Source organism: Rhodnius prolixus, unplaced genomic scaffold, assembly GCF_049639745.1.
Source record: "Rhodnius prolixus isolate KJV_2025 unplaced genomic scaffold, Rpr scaffold_30, whole genome shotgun sequence".
Classification (NCBI taxonomy): domain Eukaryota; kingdom Metazoa; phylum Arthropoda; class Insecta; order Hemiptera; family Reduviidae; genus Rhodnius; species Rhodnius prolixus.
In genome coordinates this window covers 242,170-266,312 of record NW_027411638.1, presented here as the reverse complement: position 1 = coordinate 266,312, position 24,143 = coordinate 242,170, and the positions used below count along the sequence as shown (strand labels likewise).

At 33.2% G+C, this 24,143-nt stretch overlaps 1 protein-coding gene across 1 annotated transcript in view; it reads left to right on the top strand.

The window, feature by feature from the left end:
- The window catches only part of LOC141462287 (uncharacterized), a 41,747-nt gene extending 21,237 nt beyond the window's left edge, over positions 1-20,510 (top strand). The window contains exons 2-11 of the mRNA XM_074143993.1: positions 10,491-10,592; positions 14,208-14,411; positions 14,495-14,781; positions 14,855-15,210; positions 15,497-15,580; positions 16,301-16,355; positions 17,821-17,996; positions 18,806-19,028; positions 19,646-19,809; positions 20,179-20,510. Of these exons, the coding sequence (XP_074000094.1) occupies positions 10,564-10,592; positions 14,208-14,411; positions 14,495-14,781; positions 14,855-15,210; positions 15,497-15,580; positions 16,301-16,355; positions 17,821-17,996; positions 18,806-19,028; positions 19,646-19,809; positions 20,179-20,301 (1,701 nt within the window). The 5' untranslated portion in view covers positions 10,491-10,563 and the 3' untranslated portion in view covers positions 20,302-20,510. The remainder of the gene's footprint in view (positions 1-10,490; positions 10,593-14,207; positions 14,412-14,494; positions 14,782-14,854; positions 15,211-15,496; positions 15,581-16,300; positions 16,356-17,820; positions 17,997-18,805; positions 19,029-19,645; positions 19,810-20,178) is intronic.
- Positions 20,511-24,143: the final 3,633 nt, after the last annotated feature.

Below are 24,143 nucleotides of genomic sequence, written 5' to 3'. Positions count from 1 at the left end.
TACATTGAATCTATTTCTTACTGTACTGAAATGACCTGACGGAGCGTGAAGGTGTCTTGTCAGTTATCGTACCAGACACAAGGTGGTAGAGTAAAATGTATACAGAAGACGGGAAATACTACACCAAAAATTTGCAACTGGATCTGCCTCTTCCAATATAGCTCAATTCTCAATGTAATTCAATTGCTTTCCCAACTTCTTTCTGGTCGAAAACTGCACTTTTCCTCTTGAAGCTGATGCTCTACTCACTTTTTCAACCTGCACTCCAAAATTTGCATGTAGAAACCTTAAAGGAACACTCAGCAAAAACCTTCCTCTGCCATCTTGTGTCTGGTACGAAAACTGACAAGTCATCTTCACACTCAGTCAGGTCATTTTAGTGCAGTAAGAAATAGATTCAATGCACTTCACTGCTGCGAGAAAAGTAGGCTGCAGGCTTCTGAAGTGAAATATAAGTGGAGGGGATACCCAAACGGGTGATTTATAATTAAAATAAGAATCAGGAAGATTCGAACTGAAAAGAGAGCCTCTTTCTCAAATAGTAGAGCCAATTACGATGGTTTGGGCTCCTCTTAAAAAAGGTACTGAATTACTTAAAGGTAATCGGCAGGTAGGATAAGGCTTATCTGTCGAGGCAAAGAGTAATGTAGCATCTTCAAAGGAAATTTTACATGGACGCTAGCCCTAGCCAAGGGATATGGCCAATAATGAAGAGAACGAGGTAGAAATGCGTGTGAAAAGATATCATTTCATTAGTAATCTTATATATTATTTAAATCAAATATAATTTTTGTAGAAAATTTTATTCTGTAAACCGTTGTGAGAGAAAATTGTATGATATTTACTCAAGATTTTGTTTATTTTTTTTGCTTTGGGGGCCTTAAAATGGTGAGCTTATTGCTCCCAATCCAAACGCCTATTGCTCTTATTTAGAGATTCTCCCATAAAAGTTTTTTTTTTAATTATTTTTTGGGGATTCTTAAGAACTTGAAGAATTCTTCGTTAGTCAGTACGATTTCATAAGACGTGGGTTTTAAAGTACCTTTCAATCTTTATTGTATTACACCGTTTTATTTTTTTCTCTATACTAATTTTTGTTTTTAATCTATAAAGTGATAAACTAAATGTAAACGGCGGCGAAACTTCGGACACAAATATTAGATAGTTGTCTAAATAAAGAGGAACATTTTGTGAAAATAGCTCCAGTTTGTTTAGCGATCTTGAGATACGAGTCAGTATTGGTTCTGTGGTTTCACTGTGCACATATTAGTTTGTTCGTGTCTCGAGAATTTTTTTTTTATTAAGGTAGGTCATGGATTCAATGTTTTTAATTGTTAATCTTAAAACAATTTATCTCTTCCCATTATAAGAGAATTATTGCGATAATTTCTATCTTTCACAAAGGCTATCCCGAATAACCACCAGAGGCATACTATTAACAATCGTTTACTTTACTATTGTTTTTCCTAACAAACTCTTATAGTCTGCGGTAGTCTGGTTCTCTTCATGAATTAAAAAAAATACATAGTTTTACGTTCTAAAAGACAACTGCAATAAACCAAGAATCTATAAAGAAGAATCTATACAGTTTGCATAACTATCTGAACCGCAAACCATTTATTTATGTTTACAAAACGTTTGTTTGTTCATTTAATATTTTTAAGGACCTGAAAGGATATCCATTTTTAATCAGATCAAATTTTTCATCCAAGGCACTGATAACAAATGTCCAAATTTATCTTTTTCATCCATAATTGTAGTGAAGAAATCATGCAGCAAGTTAAGTAGTGATCACATTGCTCATGTACTTTTTTAACTTTGCACATGATGTTAACAGTCTTCAAGTATCCGTCGTTGTGCTATTCTCTTCTGAACAATCATTTCTTAATTAGAAACATGATTGTCCTGCGTGCAATCATGTACCCTATTTTCCCGCGTCAATAGGTTTCGTTCAATGCAATGGCGTATCCAGACTCAAGCATTAAATCACATACTTTGCAAATGTTTTTTGCTTACGTAGCATTAGCTTTTCTGCATTTAAAAGAACTGGATTTAATTGTGTATACATTGTCACTAATATTAATTGCATAAATATTTTCAAGATGAATGAATTTAATGATAAACTTAACGAATTTAATATCGAACGAAAAGAGAAAACACCTTATCCTACACATTGTGCGAATTCGGAATGGTTTCTCAAGTATTTATTCCATCATTTCTTCTTTATCCAGTAGATTTTAGATTAACAATAGTGCAAAATAATTAGCCTGCATTGTGCTGTTAAGCACAGTTACTGCTAACATTGTCCTGGACGCGGTATTAATATCAATTCCCGCTGCTATAGTATTCGTTCTTTCGATCGGAGCATTACCAGTTATAGTCCAACTGGATTTCTAAATTTGAGCGAGCCTTTATATATAATTCATTACTGGCGTATTATTTGGTGGTTTGCGACATATATTGCATATTTTCTGGTCAATCTACGTTTATTTTAAAGTGTGAGTTTTTTTTTTTTTGACAAGTCCTAAAGAAAAAGACTGAATTTTAGGTTTTTATCTTTCCTTTGGACACTTTAAAAGGGTTATCTGGAACTTTGATAATTGCAGGATACACTAGTTGTTCGGTTCACAGCTAGTTATTTTAGACAGAATACTTATTTTTTCATTTCTCCTTTTAAGAAATTTCAAACTAATTTTAAAGACAACAACTCAAGTACATGAAATCTTACATTAAACTGAATTAGATTAAATTCTCACTTAGTTAATCATAGTGTAAACATTCCAGGAAATAATGAGAGTAAATATTTGATAGTTTATCATAGTTCCTAGTTAGCGATTTTATTTAGTCAATATTTATGTTCTAGTGCGTCACTTACGGACGAGACGTAAACATTCTAATTAATGCGCTGGTACAATCTGCTGAAATAGTTTTTAGATTGATGCATTTCTTAACTTTCACTGTGCAATGTAAATCTTAAAAAGTGAGTTTAAGAGATTCTTTAAACAATAAAAAAAAAAAAATCTTTAAAAGTGTCTCTTTGTAATATAAGTGTATTATATAATATATAGTAATACGTAAGTGAATATTCGGTTTGGAGGAGGAATGGTTCTCTCACTTGTAGTTAGTTCTCTTGTCTGCTAGAAGACCCCTTTGGTTTTTACTTAGATGCAGTGCGTATAGATTGTTTCTATGATAACGAATTACATTCTATGGCCTGGTTTTGAGCAAGGAAATTAGGCAATAACTTAACGATTAAAATATTCACTTCTTTAATACATAACTGTTTAATATTTTTAATTTGTTTGCTTTACCAGAAATGATTCTTCATTTTGAGGTTCTAGTGATGTCTTAATACTTTTTGTTCTCAAAGAATACATTGGTACATTATTGTAGACGTAATTATACATAATGTACAATTACAAATATTGCGAAGTGTTTTTTTTCATGTTCTAATGGTTTCATGTTGTCAATTTTTCATTTTAGTTCGTCTCAAAAAATGACCAAGTAGAGTACAAAAAATATTTAGTAAATAGTTCTTATGGTTCAGAAGTTTTCATCTGCAACACATTTAACTTATTAAAATAATGTATAAGGAGGATTCTTAATTCTTAAATGGTATAGTTCAAATAAAAGTTTTAGGTCGGCATGACTACAATGAGTCCAATTAGTTTGAAATCGTAATAAAGTGAAAAGCCTCTTTGGTAGAGGGGAATTTCTAGCTTAAGCTCGTTGATCACTTCCTTCTTCCTAGAAACAGGAAAAATGAAAATGGCATCTAATAGAGTTCTAGAAGGCTGTATGAATTAGATCTAAGATTAGATTGTGATATCTGCTTTAATAAAGTGTGGAAAGATTTAAGTGGCGCTGCAAAACAAAGACATTCATAATTCTTGGCCGAAAGTTTACTAAACTCCATTACTAATAATTATAATGTTCATTTAATTTTTGTAATTATTGATTAGAGTTCTAAATAAATTTTATTTCCAATGAATATTATCAATAACTAGCTGTACCCGTTCACACGTTGCTGTGTTTGAACAAAAAGGCAGTTTTGATACCTCAAACATAATTTATTAATGACCAAATGTATACAATACATCGAAATGAAAATTAACAATAAAATTATCCCTACTTCAGAGTACAGTAGTGTCCTTGCAAAGGTAGCATTTCTACATAATGCGAAAAATTCAGTTAATGTTGTTGGCGGTGGTGACATTGCTCTTGCACGTACATTTTCAGATGTAAAATACACACGCTGTCCATTTTCAAGATGTACTGCTAAATGAACAACCGTTGAATATCGTTCATGAATGGAAAATGATATTCAGGTAATACGCCATACAGCCTCATTGCTACTTATGTAGCGTCCCAGTTGATATTGGGTGACTTCATCGTTAGATGCAGTTGTATTTTCCTCTCCAAACACTGCCATATCGCTTCCTTTGTTCACATATTTGCAAATATACTTTATAGCTTTCACTGAATTGCAGTACCCAACATTTATGTGAGCGTTATACGTTTTTAGTAGTAATGGAGAATATGGTACTTCCCAACGATTATCAACATCAATAGTATTGTTGAGTACTTTTAGTTTAATGGATTTTCCACCATCTTCGGTATAATTTATTCTCGTATTAATAATTGCAAAAAACTGTTTTTCATGGTTTTCATGGTTACACTTTCAACAAATATTACTAATTAAATGTTATTTTGATATTTTTGGGATATTTATTCGGGAGCACCTAGAACCCTAACTCTGATTTTAAAAAAACTTTGCAAAAACCTTCCCGGGGATATACCTAATAATTTCCCAAATTTTTACGGCGATTGGATATATGGTTTTTGAATCTATCGAGTACAAACAAACAAACAGACACACATTCATTTTTATATATATAGATATTCCAGATTGCTGGTATTTTTCCGTTTGCTGAATCTGCTCCTGAAATTCTGATTCTGAATGACGGTTTTCAAAGGGTAATCTGGATAAGCAGGCGGTATTTCAGCGTTATGCTGTCTTCTTGTATTTAATATAATACCTGAAGGATTGTAATGATGAGAGTGCTGCATTCGAAGAGCTGATCAAAGAATGGTTTTTGTTTTTTTTTGAAAAAGTATGAAGTACGACAAAAGAGATGTTGGATGAACCCTTTCACTCCAAAAATGATAGACAAAGTTTCTTTTTTTTTATTTGACTATATTTAGATTTCGTTAAAACCTTGTATAGAACAGCCTTGACCCTATCAGAAGTCTTTCTAAATTCTCTTTACAACTGGTGCAGCCCAGTATTATAGAAAATACTATCTAAATTGTACAAATCCAAGTAAAAATCTATAAAATTATTTAAAAAAATAAATTCAAGTACGTGGTTAAAATGCAAATTAAATGTTGATATTACGTTAATAATTTTTGATTACAATTGGGGGAATTTCCAGTCCAGTGATACATATACACGTGTGTGAAGCAAGGTGAAGTACTAGAAAGTAGGGGCCAGATATCTCTGTCTTACTTTATGTAACTGTGTTTACATTCTGGCAGCAAGTTGGTCAGCTGGCGTTGAGAAATAATACTACAATTCACAGCGTTCATTCAAAACTATTACCGTGGAATTCCTTAGTTCACCGAATAATACTTCAGGATTTAAGAAATTCTCATAACTTTCTGTTTTTGCACTTATAATTGACATAAATTCTATAAAATCTAAGTGTCCCTCCACTAAATCCTTGTACTAGGTGGAATCCAACGTTCTTGGTCCTGCGATGCTATCGATGACATTTTTTTCTCTTATTTTGGCATAAGTATCGCAATAATGTCCACCAGTTGTTACCTTTATCTACAAATAGTTTCCTTCATACAGCTTTTCAAAACCAAAAGTGTTTTTTTTATAAAAAAAAAATGAATAAAGTGTAATATCGTATCATAATTCTTCGTATTGGACGGTTAGTTGTCGGCTGGTTGGTTCAAAATTAGGGTGCTTTTGCAAAGCGCTTCCTTCTTATTTTACTTGGTGGCTGAATTGCCTCGTATACTCGTACCTCTTGAAGATGATCCAAGTGAAGGATATCCCAAAAGGTAGAAACATGGAGAAAGGTACACAATACTATTGGCCAATTGGCAACCAAAGATGTATGAGTAGACTGATACCTCAGGATGTCAGAAAGAAATAGTACTGTACTTCAATAATTAAATATGAGGATGCTTTGTGAAAATTGGGTGCCACATTAGTTAAAGGCAGACTAAAACCTAATGTGAAAACGAATTTCCTAGCAATGTTTATACCGTTTTAAAAAGAATCCAACAGATTTTGTGCTCCGATTTGTCCTGTGGACGAGAAGTAGGTTCACTGCTACACGTCAGAAATGTAATAGCAACTTAAGACATGGGTAGAACTTTTCGGTTCTGCACAAAAAGAAGATGAAGTCAATTTCATCAGTGGAATGGTTTCCAATAAATATTTTCTTGGATACAGAAAGGATTCTTTATATTGATTACCCTGCAAAGCAAGGAAACCATTACTGGGTGAATACTGTACGTGTACTGGACCAACTTGATGAAGAAATTCATATGAAGAGGCCTAGATTGCAAAAGAGAAAAAAATTATCTTTTAACAGAGTAATGCATCTGCAAAGGTGGTTTTATGGTGAAAAATCAGCTAGCATTCAGAACAATTTGAGAACTATAGTAAGAAACAATTGCGCTTAATGATAGGCTATTATTTGTTACCGCAATGTACGAAGTTTAAGAAAATATATTTGAAGTTATTTTCAAGAAAAACTGGTTTCAAACCTTAGTGTTGAAAGCGTCGATTAATCACTATGAAATATGAACTTCGAGCTTACGTGGACTTCATTATTAAGATATTGTCTCTCTCTCTGTTTCTCAGGCGCAAGCCATAAACCCATGGAATGTAACAATCAGTTTTTAAAAAACTCAAAAAAGAAAAGAAAAGAAGAAAAACTGATTCAGTGAAGTAATGTTTCTGTATAATCAGTTTTGGCCAAAATTGAACCTTATCATGTGTCCCTCCATCTGTAACACATGATCGAAGTACTCAATATGTATTTTTGCGATTGTCCAGTTGTAAATTGGCTGTAAAAGGCGTCATTAGAATGTGCTTATCGGATGAAAGCCCAAATTCGAACAGTTTCACGATCTTAACACTTCCTATTACCAGTAGTAAGAGACAGTGAAAAGACTCTTGATCCGATTATTTCCAAGTCTGAGAGAGGCACAACTGTTAGAGTAGATCCTAGCTAGGACCACTTGTTGACACAAACAACTTACGTAACCGCTCTTTATTCTCTAATATTTTATTAAAATAAAATAAAAAAAATTAAACTATTTCGAAGTATTCTTTCTGAATACTTTCTTTTCAGTAGAAAGTTGTTATCTATTCACACTTTCCTTAAAAGTTTTTTTTTTTTTGATGTGAGACATACACAAAACTTTTTCTCGCTGCCTTTATTACAATTCCGAGCCTTCATTAAAATTCTGACCAAATTTCTTAAAGCAGAATTGTACTGAACGTAGAACTTACGCTTTAACTAAAATAAGTCTTCCTAACACCAGTACCACCGACTAGCCAAAAATTCTACAAAATATTAACTAAAATATCCCTAAATTAAAGTTAAGCTAGAACCACTAATAAGTTTCAAACAAACGTGAAAATATATAAAGTATCTTGACCAATGAAGAAAGTAAAGACATTAGACACACACCATTAAGATGCGTTATAAATTAAGAGTTGTTTTCTACTCAGCATAAAATTTTACTCCTAATATAGGGTTACATTAAGATCATTTTTATAATTGCCGATAATGGTTGCAATTATCGAGCGAATTGTTTGTAAACTAAAATTTATGTAGGCTCTTTTATGGTTCTGAACTCGATTGGATGGCTTTTGAAATTATTTCAATTTTACATGAAATAGATTGGTTGTTTTATTCTACAATTGCTTTACCCTGATTATGCAAAGAGTAAAGCTAGTGAAATCTCTTTTTTAAACACAAGGTAATTTACTATTATTTTACATTATAATTTTATAAATATTTTTCAGCAAACTGATTATATCTGTCAGATCATTTTTCATTGTTTTTGTTTTTTTTTACGAATAAACGAAATCACGACTAAGATCAAAAGCTATATTTTATCTGAGTCACACTTGTGTGGGTTGAGTCTTTGACTACCACTATGCTCGCCTTCGTCTTCTGCAGTGCTCTCTTTTATTAGCAGTAAGTGAAAGAAAAAATATTCTTATTCCAAAATGAAACCCAAAATGATTTTTACAAGCAAAACAAAAACTCGACTCTTTAGCAATAAATAAATGAAGTTGTTACTTCACTCTTAAAAATGTACTTCAAAATGTTCCAAAGTTACAAATTATGCGACTCAATTATTTACTCAATATACTAAGGCTTAAAAATTCCGTGTAAAAAGTCTGAACAGCACTTAATTTTGAACTTTTATGACTTATTGAAACCACTTTGGTTGAGGATAAATATGTAAAAAAACAGAACTATGAAGAAACAAACTAATAACTGAAAAGAAGACTAAAATAATAATAATTCATTTTACAGACACAGTTATTACTCATTCAATAGTAATTTTAAAAATAGTCGAACGTTTGAAAATAAAAATAGAACAAAAGTAAATACGAAGACTGTTATTGTTTAAATATAAAATATTATCTCCTAGGTGGACGGTATTATTTGTAAAACATAGAGGTACCCAACAAAAAAGTCAATTTTTCTAAAAAAATATTTTAAGTTTAAGGAAAAACGATAAAGACATTTCTGAGAAAATAACAAGAAATGAATAATCTTTTCTCTAAAGTCACACTTCATGAAAATTTGTCCAAACCCTTAAATTTTTAGTTTCTGGAGATGGTATCAAAACGGAATGTTTGAGCATTCCTGCGAGTTTTCGTTTTGAAATATTTAATTGCATATTATGACGTCTTAGGTGTCTAAATAAATAAGATGTTATCCGCTAGGTGAATACAATTTAAAAACATTTTTTTTTTTAGAAGAGGCATCTGCGTGCCATCTAGCAGAAATAATATAAACAAGGCATTTTTCTAAATAGTGCTAAGATTTAGTGTATTTTATTAAAACGGATATTTAGAAAGTTTCAATATAACTTCAAAACATGTGAAAGAATTCTGCTTTAGCATGTTATTATGTTCTGCCCCAGATATTTAATGCAAATAAATTTTTGAGGTGGTTGTTTTTTTTTTCATCAATGACCAGAGAGAGCTAATCATTATAACTGCTCAACGTTTTGGCTCAGAAGTTTCATTTAGATTGATAAGTTTTGTACTTTATAATTGCACGAGTTCGCAAATTTGGCATGATCGTAATGATGACAAGCAGTAAAATAAATAAAAAATAAAAGAAAAAAATGTTTCAAGTCTATATTTAAGAAAATTTAAAATAGTGCCAGTAGTTTGCGTCGCACGACATCTACCGAGCCGTGCAGGAAACAGGCTGCTTGTTAGGAAAATGGTTATGCCTCTACTAATTTGCATGCATGATTGTTTACAAGTTTTTTTTTCTAAATTTGCTTTTGCTTAACTTATAATTCAGCATGTTTTCACTGAATTATTGAATTATTTCGGCTTATTGAATTATCATCTTAACGTGTTACAATTTCAATCTTCCAGATATTTCTATATTTGCTTGGAAGTGAAAGTTATGCTTATTATATTTTTCGTTCCACTTTCTCTTACTGTCTCTTACGATCTTGTCAAAGTTTAGAAGTTTAATTTTTTTTTAAGGAATTCACAGTTTTAAGGTCCTCTGAGGCTGATTTTTTTTCTTTAATAATTGTCCAAGATGTTGCTTTTCATTGTTGATAACAGTTGATTTTCACGAAAACTATGTTACACAAAACGGCAATCCTAAGCATGATTCTAAAGACTCTTCTGTTTAATTTTCAGACATTGCCTTTAAATAAAAATTCAGGTAAACTTCAACCTTTAATATGCTACTTCAGTACTGTGAACAATCTGGTACATAAAGTTGGTGTCAAAAAAATTGATCTATTCAGAAAAAGTAAAGTTACATCTTTAAACAGTGTCTGTCACTGCCAGACAGTATTTACCGAATCATAAATAAATACAATTGCAAAACCCACTACTTATATCTCCTATACAATTGATAGGCGAAATGAGTAGTTTTAAAACTAAGTTTCCGAAAGAGGTTTTCTTACTTCTCACAGCGCTGTAGACGCTATGATTTATTATTCAGTCAAAATTAATTTCATTTTGATAAGATGAAAGCTTCGACACCATGCATTCTTCCAACATTTTATATTTACAGTTTTAAAACGAAGTAGGAGTAAAATTTAGTGAATATAAGCTTACTTAGTTAAAAAAGCTAAAAATCTTATGATTTAAGGAAGAGTCGTTTGAGCTTGTTTGATTGTTTTGCCTAAATTTGATTACAGAACTTATTTCCTGATTACTGAGTTTAGAATATTTGTGTGCACAGGTGAGACAGGGGTGTCGCGGCCAGACTGAGGGTGTGACCATCTTAAGACTTCAGAGGAGCCGATAGCAGAGCCATGTCTACCCAACAGCAATACTGCCTCAGGTAAACTGTTCTTGCATTTTTCTGAAATTGGACGACTTTATTAAATTACAGTAAAAAATGGAGTGCTAAAACTTAACCAGTTTATAATGAAACTAAAACTTTTTGTTTTTGCAATTAACAGTAGGATTTTCACCAATTGAAAGCAAATGGCAAATTGTTAAAAATGTCCACGCTTTAGTTTTCTTGTTACGCATTGTATTGTGACCAAATTATCAGTGTGAAATTGCAAACAGACTGCACTAAAACCACTTTGACGCTATTGACTAGCGTAGAATTTAGATGTAAACTGATTTATTTTGGATCAGATAGATCAGGGCGTATTGAGGACCAATCAATCAACTCAAAATTTTCTTGGCTTCGTTTTAGAGCTTTTTATAAAATAATATTTAATCTGATAATGTTTGTGGTTTTAAAAAGGCGCCTTATTCACAAAAATTGGATTTTTCTTTACCTTCTCATCATCAAACCCACAACAGAACTCTGTATGATAAACTGTGTTACTCTGTATAACTTAATAATAATAATAATAATAATAATAATAATAATAATAAGGGTGCGTGTTTAAATATACATTCCATTTTTTGTAATATTCAAGTCTAAATTCAGGTAAATTTAGTAACGAACGACGAAAATTTCTTGTCACAAATATATAAGGATAGAAGCAAAGCCAATCGATACCAAATAAGACGCCGCAAAGCCTGCCTGGAAAAATAGGCAATACTATTCATCAAGCTCAATTAATAGCACACTTAAAGGCAATGGAGTAGCCTGGTAGACTAACTAGGAAGCCTCCTATTTAGAAGGAACTAGGAACCTTAATTTCTTCTTATAATATTGGGCCATTTAATAAAACTATTATTTTTGTTATTATTAATATTAAGAGAAATTATTGCGCGATCTTACAAATTTTTTATTTACGTTTTCACTAAAAATATCCATTCTCACTCATGGGAATTTAAAGTGAGTTATTTTGATGTTAAAACTTAATCTAGAAAAAATTTGACCCGTTTTCAATGTCTCATTGTAACTAAGAGAAAGTAAATAATGCATGAGTATCCGCTCATAATCTACCAATGCAGGAGAAACTCAGCTTGGAAACGGGCCGGCTTGAGTACCATCTGAAAATCTATAAGCTTGTTTGGAAGTTAGGTATGAGTAACCGACGTCGTTATAGCAACCACCCACTTACCTTCCATTACCTTGCAGACCACCCCCTTTATAACAAGTCTTTCCGAAATATTCCCTGAATACAACTCTCGTCAAAATTGTCGTTTAATTATTGTATACAGGGGCTAAGTAGGATTTATTTCGGATGGAGGGATAAACTACATGCCAAAACAGAAACAGTTTAGATGCATGCTGGAAACTTGTTAAACAGATTATTTAAATTAACCTAAATAGTAAAAGTTTTTTCTGGAGGTTTTATTAAAAAGCAGTCTGAATAAAATTTTAGGAGAAAGTAGAGGATTGAAACTTCTTCAATGCTAAAAATTGCCACGCTACAGCTAACCGATTTTGTAGGGGTGTTTGCAAAAGTAGATGTCCCTTTTCGTGAAATTGCGCGACATTTTGACTGAAACCATTCATCTGTGCTTCGAGTATAGAGATCCTGGTCTGATAAAAGCATTCAGCACTTTCATTCTGGACGTCCTTGGGGAATTAAACAACACGATAATCATTGGCACCGACAAGTCAGTAGAGGTTTCACTCTTTAAATCTAAAGATCTAAAATCTAAAAATGGGGTCATATAGCGTAAAGTGGCCTTCAGTTTGACCGTGTTGAAGGCTACTATTGTCCCATACTTAGTTAGGAGGTATCCAGGCTTCAGTGGCCTCAAGAAAAACTTCAGAGGCTCAACTATTGGAATCACATTATCTTAAGTCCTGTTTTTGTCTTTGGTAAAATGTTGAAGATTTTTAACTCAAAAGCGCACAGTTTATTGCTCGTGGTCACAACTTTGTTTTGTCAGATTTTATAGATATGAGATCTTTAAGGTCTTCTTTCTATTGATTGCAAAAAAAAATTCATTTAAAAAAACTATAAATTTGATTCATCAATATGTGTTTCCTCCGGGAGCTACGCTTCTGTGTCTTCCAACTAGAAAAAAGACAACAAAAAACCTTTATATTATTAAAGTTGATAAAAGAACTCCTAATTTGAAGAATTTTTGCTAACCAAAAATGCGACTCAACAGAATTAGTTTTTCCTCGAAAAATGCGACTCAACAGAATTAGTTTTTCCTCGAAAACCGCTCAAACATGGCGTGTTAATTGCATGGATAATTTTGACTAATTATTTTATTTGTTTGAACTAATTGTTATTAGTGTAGGGGCGGTAGATGAAATCCTAAAGTTGGGATTCCAAATTTTATAGAGGCACTGCTTTTTGATTGGTAGTGTTGCCAATCAGAATTACCTGCAAGTGTAATTTATGGTTGTATTACAGTTATCTAGTGTGGAAAAGAATATCTAAACATACACGTTCTGTATATCTCAGTTCAAATGCAAAACTTAGAAATTATAATTGTAAGAATTGAAACAAGAAGGTGGTAATGACCTTAGAAGGTCGAACCTACCTATCTAAATCATAGTAAGGGGCAACGTAGCAACTGAGTGTAGTCTGAATTTATTTAAACTGAAAACTGTCACACACGGAAACCAGTGAATGAACATAGAGACGCCATTGATTTTCTGCAGCGGAAACGGAAGCTTTATCACGCTTCAATTCCAGCAATTACAGAACAACACTTAATCTAAACATTTTTTTAAGGATGTTGCCCGTCTGTTAGGACTAGACAATGTAAACTGTTTTATGCACTAACAGCTATACTGAACGCCATTTCCGATTCCTTGAAATTGTTGAGAGGACATTAAAATGTTTACCAATTTTCAGAAAGAAATATTTTTTTCCTTATATGTTTTGATGTGCCTCTCCCATGGTCGGCCAATGGGTTGGTTATGTGCGGTACCCGTCTGGACCTAATGTTGGAAGGAGTCCCAAAAAAGAAAATGTCCCTGATGAGGAAAACACTGGCCTCTTTCAATTGTAAGCACTCATTAGTTTGAACACGACTATATTTCCGTTTACTCTCATTAGACTGGCGACTGTACAGAACCAACTGTTCCTCTATAAATTGGTCATCAGGCAGATGTTACTCTTCGCCTGCCTGTAGTATTAACAAGAAGAATCTCTTGACAACTGAGAAACAAATCTTCAGACCCTCTACGACCATCAACCAACTTCATGAGATAATGTTTACAATCCCAGTACACAAATTTATCCAAAACTGTAATCGTCCAGGTTGTCTAGCGAAATCCCAGCGATCGGGTGGCCGGAGATTTTATATGGGATTAAAAAGTGAAATCCTTATCGGTGGAGTATATAATTGCAATTTGTATAGAGTCTTCCATTTGTAGTTGTGTAGTTTAGAACATCAGCCCTATTTATTTTTTAAGCAAGAACATATCCTATTGGAGTATGTTTAAAAACTACCGAACTAAAAGTTCGTAACAAATTAATTTTAAGCGTGCGATTTTAAATTGCTTCTCTTAGTCATTATTAGTGATCCTCATTGTCCTAAGAGCACAGTTAAAATAAACACACTTTTGTCTCAGGTGGAACAATCACAGATCAAACCTGCTGACGGTATTCGACCAACTGCTTCAGAACGAGGCGTTCACAGATGTGACGTTAGCCTGTGAGGGCGGTACATCTGTTAAGTGCCATAAGATGGTGTTGGCGGCCTGCTCCTCATACTTCCAGTGCCTCTTCACGGAGCTGCCCTGCCGCCACCCTGTAGTCGTGCTCAAGGATGTCAGGTACTTACTCCTAAAGATTGTGTTCACGAAAAATATAGTCCTTAGAAATTCGCATAATGAGTCAACATAATACAAAATTTCAGATATGGAGAAATGAAAGCTATTTTAGAATACATGTATCGAGGTGAGGTGAACGTCGCACAGGATCAGCTAGCAGGATTGCTTAAAGTAGCAGAAGCACTGAAAGTAAAAGGACTGGTAGAGGAGAATGGAGGCAGCTCCAGTCCGAGCGCGAGGAGCGGAGTCAAGTGTCAGGACGACGAGGGTCAGACCAACAATACGATAACCACTTCGACTTCTGCACACCATACTCAGCCGCCATCCTCCAGCAATGACGAATCACCGCCCCACTCAACCGTCCAACAACCCGGTATATTCTTCACTAATCTGAATTCTCAAAGTTAATTCATAAACAGTGACTAATTTAAATCTATTTAATGTAGGTTTTTCAAGAATGTACATGTACGGAAGTAAAACAGGCTCAGGACGGTCGAGTGGAAGCTCATGGCCTGGAGTTGGTAACACTGGATTATCGCCGATTCCTCCGCCTTCTTCATCACTAGCTCCACGGCTTCCATACGATCCGCTAAATTCTGCTGATATAATATCACCATTGAGAAGAAAGAAACTGTCTAGCTTGTTAATGTCTCGTGATACTCCAATACTGCGTACAGTTCTTGGCCAGGGCCAAGCAGACTCTTCGCAACCAATGCCTCTAGTTTGCCGGCCAGATTCGGGTTATGAACAGGGCAATCGTTCTCCCTTCACAAACGGCGGATCAGCTCAAGATGCAGAGAAGGTAAATCAAGATGGCCAACAGCCTCTTAAAAATTCTTCCTAGCTCCATGGCCTCCAGATGAACCGGTCATCTCAATCTTTTATCATTCCTACATGGTCCATTCTTAATAATTCCTTCACCTATACCTGGACCTTTATTCCCCAATAGTTAACCTGTTTCAAAAGTTCAAAACTAGTGCTTTTTAAGAGTAAATTAACTAAAATGGGATCATAAATTTCCATTCTGCCTTTCCAGAATTAACCTTTCAAGTTGAAATGAATTTGTAACTGTTTGTTTAAATTTACAGAATGTAAAAGCGGAACCATCTTCAGGCGATGCAGCTTCACCTTACACTGATCTCTCAAATATTGACGAAGAAAATTTAGATAGGGTTTGTTAAAAATTTCATTTATGGTTAATATTCTGTCAGGGCGTATTTTGGAAGGAAAATAAACAGATATTTTTATGGATAATTTTAAGTTTTGATTTTAAGAGCCCTGTTTATTTTTGCTAAGAAAAAATATGTTACTTGTTCGAGATTGCCACGTTTCTGTTATGGTCATTTCTTTCCTGTGGACGATTTTTACTGATTTCTTTATGTAACAACCTTTCTGAAGTTGCTAACTTAAACTTAGTTTGTTTCAGCATTGACTATTTATGAAACAGCTCCCCCCAAATGAAAAAATATTTTTAAATGGTTTTCTTCATAACCACTTTAGTGCTACGTTAAATAAACTTTTCCCAAGTAATTTTTTTACTCTAAAAAGATTTTATTGATCAATAATAAATCAAAAATTTACATCAACAAAATATATGTTTTAACCGGAATATGATCCGCCGTTAAAAAATTAAGGCATCAGAGATATGAGAGGCTTAATTCTAACAATTCTTGAAAACTTTCGTAAGGAATATATTCCCTCTGATTATCTCCTTCAGGACGCTATTTTATTCTGTATAATTTAATTCTGATTTCCGTTAGTTGAAGCTAATTAGCTTAAGGTTAAGCTAATAAAGTTAAGTAAATTGACTTAATTTATTTAACGTAGAACACATTTTATTTCTTGTTTGAGATAGACACTTGCAGAATTTCACTTTGTTTTAATTTTTGCAGCAATCGCTCTCTGGCTACCATTCTACACCTCACTCGATATATGGTGAAACGAAGGGTAATATTTTTAACTACTATTCTTTTGAATTATCATTAAAGTTTATTTATTTCGAACTATTGAAATAAAACTTGCCGTAAATTTCTTTTTACCACGTTAAATAAAATTCAGGGCCAACACTTGGGCTTAACTAACTAGAATGGTGCCTTCAATGGCTCCGGAGAATTTTCTTAAAACGTCATATAATAAGTATAAATAAATATATTGTAAATTAACCCTCACTACATTTATTTTTTGTTTTGTTTAAAAAAAAAAAGTCTAAAAACTTTCAGACCGATACTTCATCGCAAAAACAGTAAACAAAAATCTAATTATCATTTTAAGTATTTCTTTTTTCTGCATAACTTTCTATTTGTAACCGTTTTATGTGCCACGGTAGCCGAGCGGTTAGAGGCGAGACCTGCAAAGCTTATATGTATTGTGGTACTGGGTTCGATTCCCGGTCTTAGGCCTTGGATTGTATTTAATGGTTAATAAAAGAAATTTACTGTAAAGTATGTTTGCTAGTCGCCACCGTCCACGACAACTAATTGGTTGTTGGACGTAAAGCCCGCCTGAAAAAAAATGCATTACTTTACTTTTGTATATGTAGCTGTTTTGTTACAACAACCATTTTGCCATTTTCAACATAGTTACACAAGCTCTGATTTACTTACTAAATCATATGAAGTTTTTAAAGTTACGAATTTAGTGTTTTAGAAAATGTAAAAGATTTATAGTGGGCGACAGAAACTTTTACTTACATGATTTGGTTGTACGATCTGGTGCATTTTAATAGGGTGGATGGGATGCATTATCGTAAGAAAAGTATTTTCAATTCTCAGGGGCCTCATTCTTCTTCTGTTGGGGACCCAACAACTTTTGCAAGTTCTGCTTTAATATGTAAAAGGTCTAGTAGAGGCTTTGCTATCCAAATTTCGTAATTAGGCGATATACTATCCAAGAATTTTTCACAAATATGACAAGTAATTGATAAACAATGTAAAAACACAAGAACATCTCCGAAATAACGAGAAAACCATCATATTCTATTCATTTCATGTTTCTGCCAAATTGGACATTGTAGCCGTTTGGTTACAGGTATTAATTCAATTATAATAAATTTCTACATTCCTTAGACCAAATATATTTCTTCTTAACTATAATAGAATATCTTACCTACTATCTACTATTTTGAAAGTACTATAAATCATTTTGAGAGCCGTCAAGTGTTATTGAAGAGCGACAAGTTGGTAAAAAAAGGACCTAAAATATTATATATCATTCCAAAACTTAGTGCATTGGTCACTGTTGAGTTACAACATGTAATTTAAAAGTTTAATGCAATGAGTAGCGAAATGTTTGCCCCAATATAAAATAATGCTAAGAGAAAAAAGTTAGTAGCAGAATTGTTGAGAGGGCCTAAAAAATAGACAGATAGAAATTTCAGTTGTATTTCAGGTTTATCAGTTCGTAATTTTTACAGGAGGCATATCATCCGGTATCGCTACATATGTACCTACACCAAAACCTGAATGGAAGCGCTATAAGCAGTATACACGAAACGATATTATGTCCGCAATTGAGGCTGTGCGTAGTGGAATGTCCGCACTGCAGGCTGCTCGTAAATTTGGTGTTCCATCAAGGACTCTGTATGACAAGGTACAAGAATGAATATATTATAACTTTTGTTAGAGCTTCAGTAAATTCTTTAAATGCTTTTGGGTATAAAAAAAGTTAGTAGATACAGTTTTAATTTTAACAACATTATGGAAGAAATGAACTAATCTGAAGTGATTTCGCACTGAACTCTCTAGCCGGAATACTCGATAATATAGTGTCTCTCGGAAACTAAGTGAAGTACACTGTGACTAGAGAATTCAGAAGACAACAGTGCACACACATAGTCTCAAATATTATTATTTTCAATTAAAAAAAAGAGTCGTACGTGAATATTCGAACAACATTTTGCTCCTGCAATTATTACAATTGTAACTGAACAAATTGTTAGTTGCTCCTAGCAGCAATAAATAAGTCGGGCTTAGAATTTGCCTAAGAATATGGGAAGCTGCGCTCACGCCTATCTCCTTTATTAAAGCACATATAACGAAATTAAAACTTACTCCTAATCCCCATTATTTCTTAAAATGACTTTTCCAGCTGCGTTCACCTAAAACCAATTAATTAATTGTGACAATAATAATTTTATAGAAATTATTGTTTAAAGCTTTCCAATTATTATATAAAAAAAGTCTTTCAAAATTAAATGAAAAACACCAATCAAGAAAATCATAAAAAACTTCACAAAGTCATTTGATGAATTCGCGCTGTTCTGATTTGAAGGAAATTTATCTTGCACATTCGGGAGAAAATTTAATGAGAAAATGTTATTTGGATGCTAGTTAGTAATGTTTCATTTTTTTTAATTTTGTAAATAGTAATATAATTTAATTATTTATATACTTGGGCAGGTAAAGAAACTCGGAATAACGACATCGAGGCCGTTCAGGCGTGGTTCGAATGGCACTCCAACAGGCGGCTTTCCCTATGGCCTGAGTGGACCTCCAGGCTCTGGCAGCATGATGTACGGTAATCCTGGCGAGGAAGAGGCAAAGTACAGCCCTCAAGCCGTCATAGACCACGCTTTTCTGCATCATACTCTAGATGCGCATAACATTAAACGAGAAGATATCGGTATAATATTTTTTTTTTTTGAAAATAAATATTTTATACCATGTTTTGTTTAAAGTATATGTAACAACTACATGACCTTCCCTGGTGAAGGCTATTTTCTCTTACCTTAACATATCACAGTTCTACTCAAAAAGGAACAATTTGCACAAAGAGGAGAGTTAGATCCATTTCACACTAATATTACAGTCACGAAAACAACAAATGTAACGGCCGTTGGTATGAAAAGTACAATATATTGTGACTTCACATTTATTCGGCTTGCCACGATATCTATATCGTCCAAACGGCAGCCGCGATGCTACCGGCCTCGTCCACTGCGCTGACTTTCTTTTTCTTTCCTTTATCTTAGGCATTTTGGTTTTGAAGATTAGCATAGACCATTAATTTCCTTAGTAGAAGAATGGCCAGTTTTACGGGACAAATCCCTCAAAATTGTGTATTTCAGATTTTTATACATTCGACTATTTGTGCTCAGTCAAGTGACATAACGATTTAAATGCTCTGAATAATTCAAATGCAGGTTACAACTGTGCTCAGTTCTGAAATTGATGAAGATGCATCAAGATTGATTGTCCTTCTAATAGACATTTCTAAATATACTGTTTGTATTCTCGCAGAACGTGAGGCAATGGCTGCCATGGTAGCAGCTGCTAGTACAGAAACTACATCCCAAAACTCTTTAAGTCCCGGACATCCTCGAGAAAGATCTGTCAGTCCAACGCTTATAAAATATGCTCATCGAAGAAGTGTAAGTCCAGATCATCAGGACGATTCGAATCAGGTAAATTTTGCTGTTTATTTTCTCTTTAAAAAGTGTTTTTTAAACATTCAAATTGATCCACATATCGTACGTCCGATCATAGCAAAAACTGTGTTATATTACTCCTTAAACTTTGTGTAGTGTTTCTCGTATCACGACCACCTTCAACAAGTTCAATTGTGAACTTGCTAATTTGTTTAATAGTATTCAAATATACAAAATTATGAATTTTCTGCTTTTTATATCCATCAAAGCTGCATTGCTTAAGAAACAGGAACTACCCGATGTTACAATATAACTTAAATGAATTTTATTTCAGTCCTAACCATTGATTGTTGAGGATGTTACCAAATAAATATTAATGTTAATGAATAAAATGATACAATCCAGGTTGAAGATTTGTCAGTGAGCGGTCGTAAGGCTGAAGGATCTCGGGTAATCATGCCACCGATGAGTCAGGCTGCAGCTACAATCATCACAACAGCCGAACCTCAGGACGTAGTAACTGACTGAATGGACGGACACTTTCTCAATTTTTGGCCAACTCTCCAGACATCATTATGGCCTCGTCGTAATGTCATTTACCTCAGCCATCACGATAGTATGGCTACCATATTTTTATTTTTTAAATTTTCCCTCCCAAAATATTTCTCCCTTTTATATTTTTTATTTTTCTTAATTTCTCATCTACAAAAAAAAAAAAAAAAAAAAATCTGCTAAAAGACTGTATTAGAAGACTGTTTTTGAGTATATGTTACAATAAATTATAGGTTGATTTACAATGCCAGGTAAGTATTTATATACAATTCAGTTTATCCATTCTTGATATTTTAGTTTCAAAGAAAGGTAAAAGATGATATTGACTTCATTTTCATTTTCTTTATAATAATATTCCAGGGTGTACCTTAGTTACAGTTTCCGTCCTCGCCAAGCCTTTATTTAATTAGGCTTCAGGAAAAGCTTTGCCTGAAAAGTCGCAGGAATGGGTGGAAACCCCAGATCAGTGGCAGGCGAAAAAGCCAGTGCAGGCTTTGTCAAAAAGAGGAGGAACATAACTGCAGTGTGGGCAGTGCGAAGGGCCGAATGTGTGTGTCAAGAAAAGAACTTCCGAGTAGAAAAACATGCGCTTTTGAGCTTCCCTTAGATTCCTCAGATATATGGGATCCACTTCTTCGTCTTATCTCATTAGTCCATCACGCAGGTCTTAAGTTCCAACGCTGGAATTATCAGGCATCTCCTTCATTAGCTATTTATTTGTGTCCCCAATCTGAGTTTATAGCGAAAAATATTAGTGAAGCTTTAGCGAGACACATTAGGTTTTTGTCCATTACTCTCTGTTCCTTAACTTTTAACTGAGGTGACACCCTGTATCTTGTTCATTTATTTTTCGCATTTTAAATCCAGGAATCTGTAAAGTAATTTAGAAAAATCATAATTTGAGAAAGGGTTTCATTGGCATTTGATAAAAAATGGGTCTTCCCCTTAAACCTTTACTGTATGACAGCACTAGGTATTTTTGTTTAAAATGCTTATTACAATAGTATGAAGCATCTTATTTCTTTTATGTGCGTTGCGCTTACAGAAAATATGCTTTCAAATGCTTTAACACAAAAATTATCTTTACCTTTCCAAATTTTTAGAATGGGATAAACAGAAAAATAAGTAAGAAATCATTAAATACTTAGCCTGGACGCATACAAAATATTAAATTTACGGGATGTATTAAAAAAAATAGATATATTTATATATTAAATACATATATTATTAAATTAAGTTACCTTGACACTTACCTCACAGAGCGATTTATTCAATTAGGTTCGTATTAAATAATATAAAAAAAACACTACCTCAAAACTATTGCCAATGCACTTTCTTGAATTGTTAATAAGTTTATGGGATCCATAGAACTTTTTTTTTTTAAATGAACTATTTTCTAGTAATTATATCGGATGTACATGAATTCGGTGGTATAGTTAAGTTTTTTAAAAAGTACACTCGGGTGCAAATATAAAAAATCTGAAACCTTACTTATTTGAGATTTTGCTTTAGTAACTTCCTGTACTTAATTTTTGCATTTATCACTGCTGAAGTGGTACCTTTATTTACCAAATTTTAAGCAAGATGACAGCACCCAAACACCTTGCGATTCTTCTGGTGAGGCGTTAAATATTTTCCAGATTGATCTGCTACTACTCTTCGCAAGAAAGGCGTGTCTCAGTTAATTTTGCGTATTTACAATCCAGATCTAGCTAGTAGATGCACAAATAGGTTTTAGGATCTTAGGAATCGAACTGGCTACTTCATATCTTCCATAAATCTCTGGTTTACCCAAGTACTTCCCAGTAGCTTTATGCGCTCTAGGATTATTGTCAGAAGCACCGAAATTATCCCCAAAAAATAAGAACGTCTCCAATTATTTGAATTCCAGGATACAATCACTTAGTGCTTTGCAGTTGTGTTGGGTATTTTGATAAACTACTCATTAACTACTGAAAGACCATGTTAGAGTTCGATCATCAGTGCTTTAATAAAAGCGTACTTACAGCTTCGTTAAAAAAAAAGTCTCAAAGTCTCGCCATTATGATATTGAACCTCATCGTTACGCCTGGTTCGCACAAAACCTTTTATTTCGAATAGCACGCGTTAACAAATAATATTAAATGGTAATTAGTGTATTTGTGTAGGTATGTTAGTTGGGTGCTTTGGAATACTCAGTTAATTTCGGTAGTGGTAAATTAACATTCAAACAAGAAATTTAGAGAAAGCAATAAAACTGATATCTCAAATGACTAAGGTGTTTTCTTTTTTTTCTGCAGCCGATTGTACTACTCGATTGTACCTGTAAAGTAGCACAAAACATATTAATCTACGTATACAAAATTTTTTTACCTCACATTCTATTATATTAGAAATAATTTAGCCTAGGTGGCGAGTAATCAACAAAATATTTCAACAAAAAACTATAGAGATCAAAACTATAAATAGACCTTGATTTTACAAAAAAGAAACAATTGCGAAGTCAAAATAATTAAGTGTTTTGTGATTAACAGGATAAGTTTGATTAATAAAAAAAAATAAAATAAATAAATAAAAATTAGAATGAGTGCAATATTTTTATATTTAATAGGGCATTTTATATTTTATTTTAACATCTGATCATTGAGAAATGTTAGCTTAAACTCATCTTTAAAAAAAAATAAAATAAAAATAAATAAATAATTAAAAAATAAAAACATTAGATAAATACAAATATTTAAATAGATTATAAGTGCACATTTTAGGAAAATTAATTTGAACTTTAGTTTCATTTCAAGTTCAAAAATAGAATTTTTCATAGGTTTTCTTGTTGATTTTTTTTTTTTTAATATTTATATTTAAGTTTATTTTGTACTTGCTTAGTTTTCTGTGTACAGGACTTTAAATGTAGGCCAAAACTTTCAGTACGAATATGGTGCTGACTTCAGACCTAACTTTGTTATATGTATTAGGGTATTAATTGGGATTCTATTATTATTGTTGTTTTAATGCCCTAAAGGCGCGGGATCTGAGCTTAGTATGATTAAGTCTCATCCACAAGAATGTCACGCATGTCATAATTTAAAAACTTTTTCTACTTATTCAATTGCTCTTTTGCCCTATTTGGCCTGCCCGTAATTGAGATTGTAACTACTCTATCGACGTCCGGTTCAACAAGAAGTGAGCAGAACTTCCAATTGTATCTCTGCTTGCAGCCACGATCAACTCTCAAAAGTCGAAGTACCGTCGAAGAATTTTCAATATTTTTGTTTTTTTAATTGAAAGAACATTCATGCAAGTTTCGGACCATACAGAAGAATAAAAATTTATTCGACTCATCTTAAGACTCATCTTCGTCGTACTTATCAGTGTCTTGTTTGATTTGCTTTTTTAAGCCCAAATAAGTTTTACAAACAGAGCACCTCTGGAGTTACTGTAAAGTATGATAGTTATATCACTCTCCTCAATATCTGATGCCCAATTTATGGCTTGCCTAAGATCTACTAACTGGACCATATACTGGAACTCTGTACTTGTTGAAGAATCAACTGGGAATCTAACGTAGTACGCTCACTCAGTGAATCGAACTAGATAAACAGATAGGCTAGCAGCACATTTTTTTGAAGTCTGGTGATCAGTATTTTTAAACAAGCTTGAATGTTAGATCTCCAATCGCTCGATACATCTTAAACGTTACAATTAATATCCACATCATTTATTGATATAAATATTAAGATTTAAGCTTGCCTTTCTAATTAAAAAACATATAAAATTGGATTAAACAATGCCTTACATATTAGTGGTTGTTGATGATTGTAAGATTTTTTAGAGGTGACTGA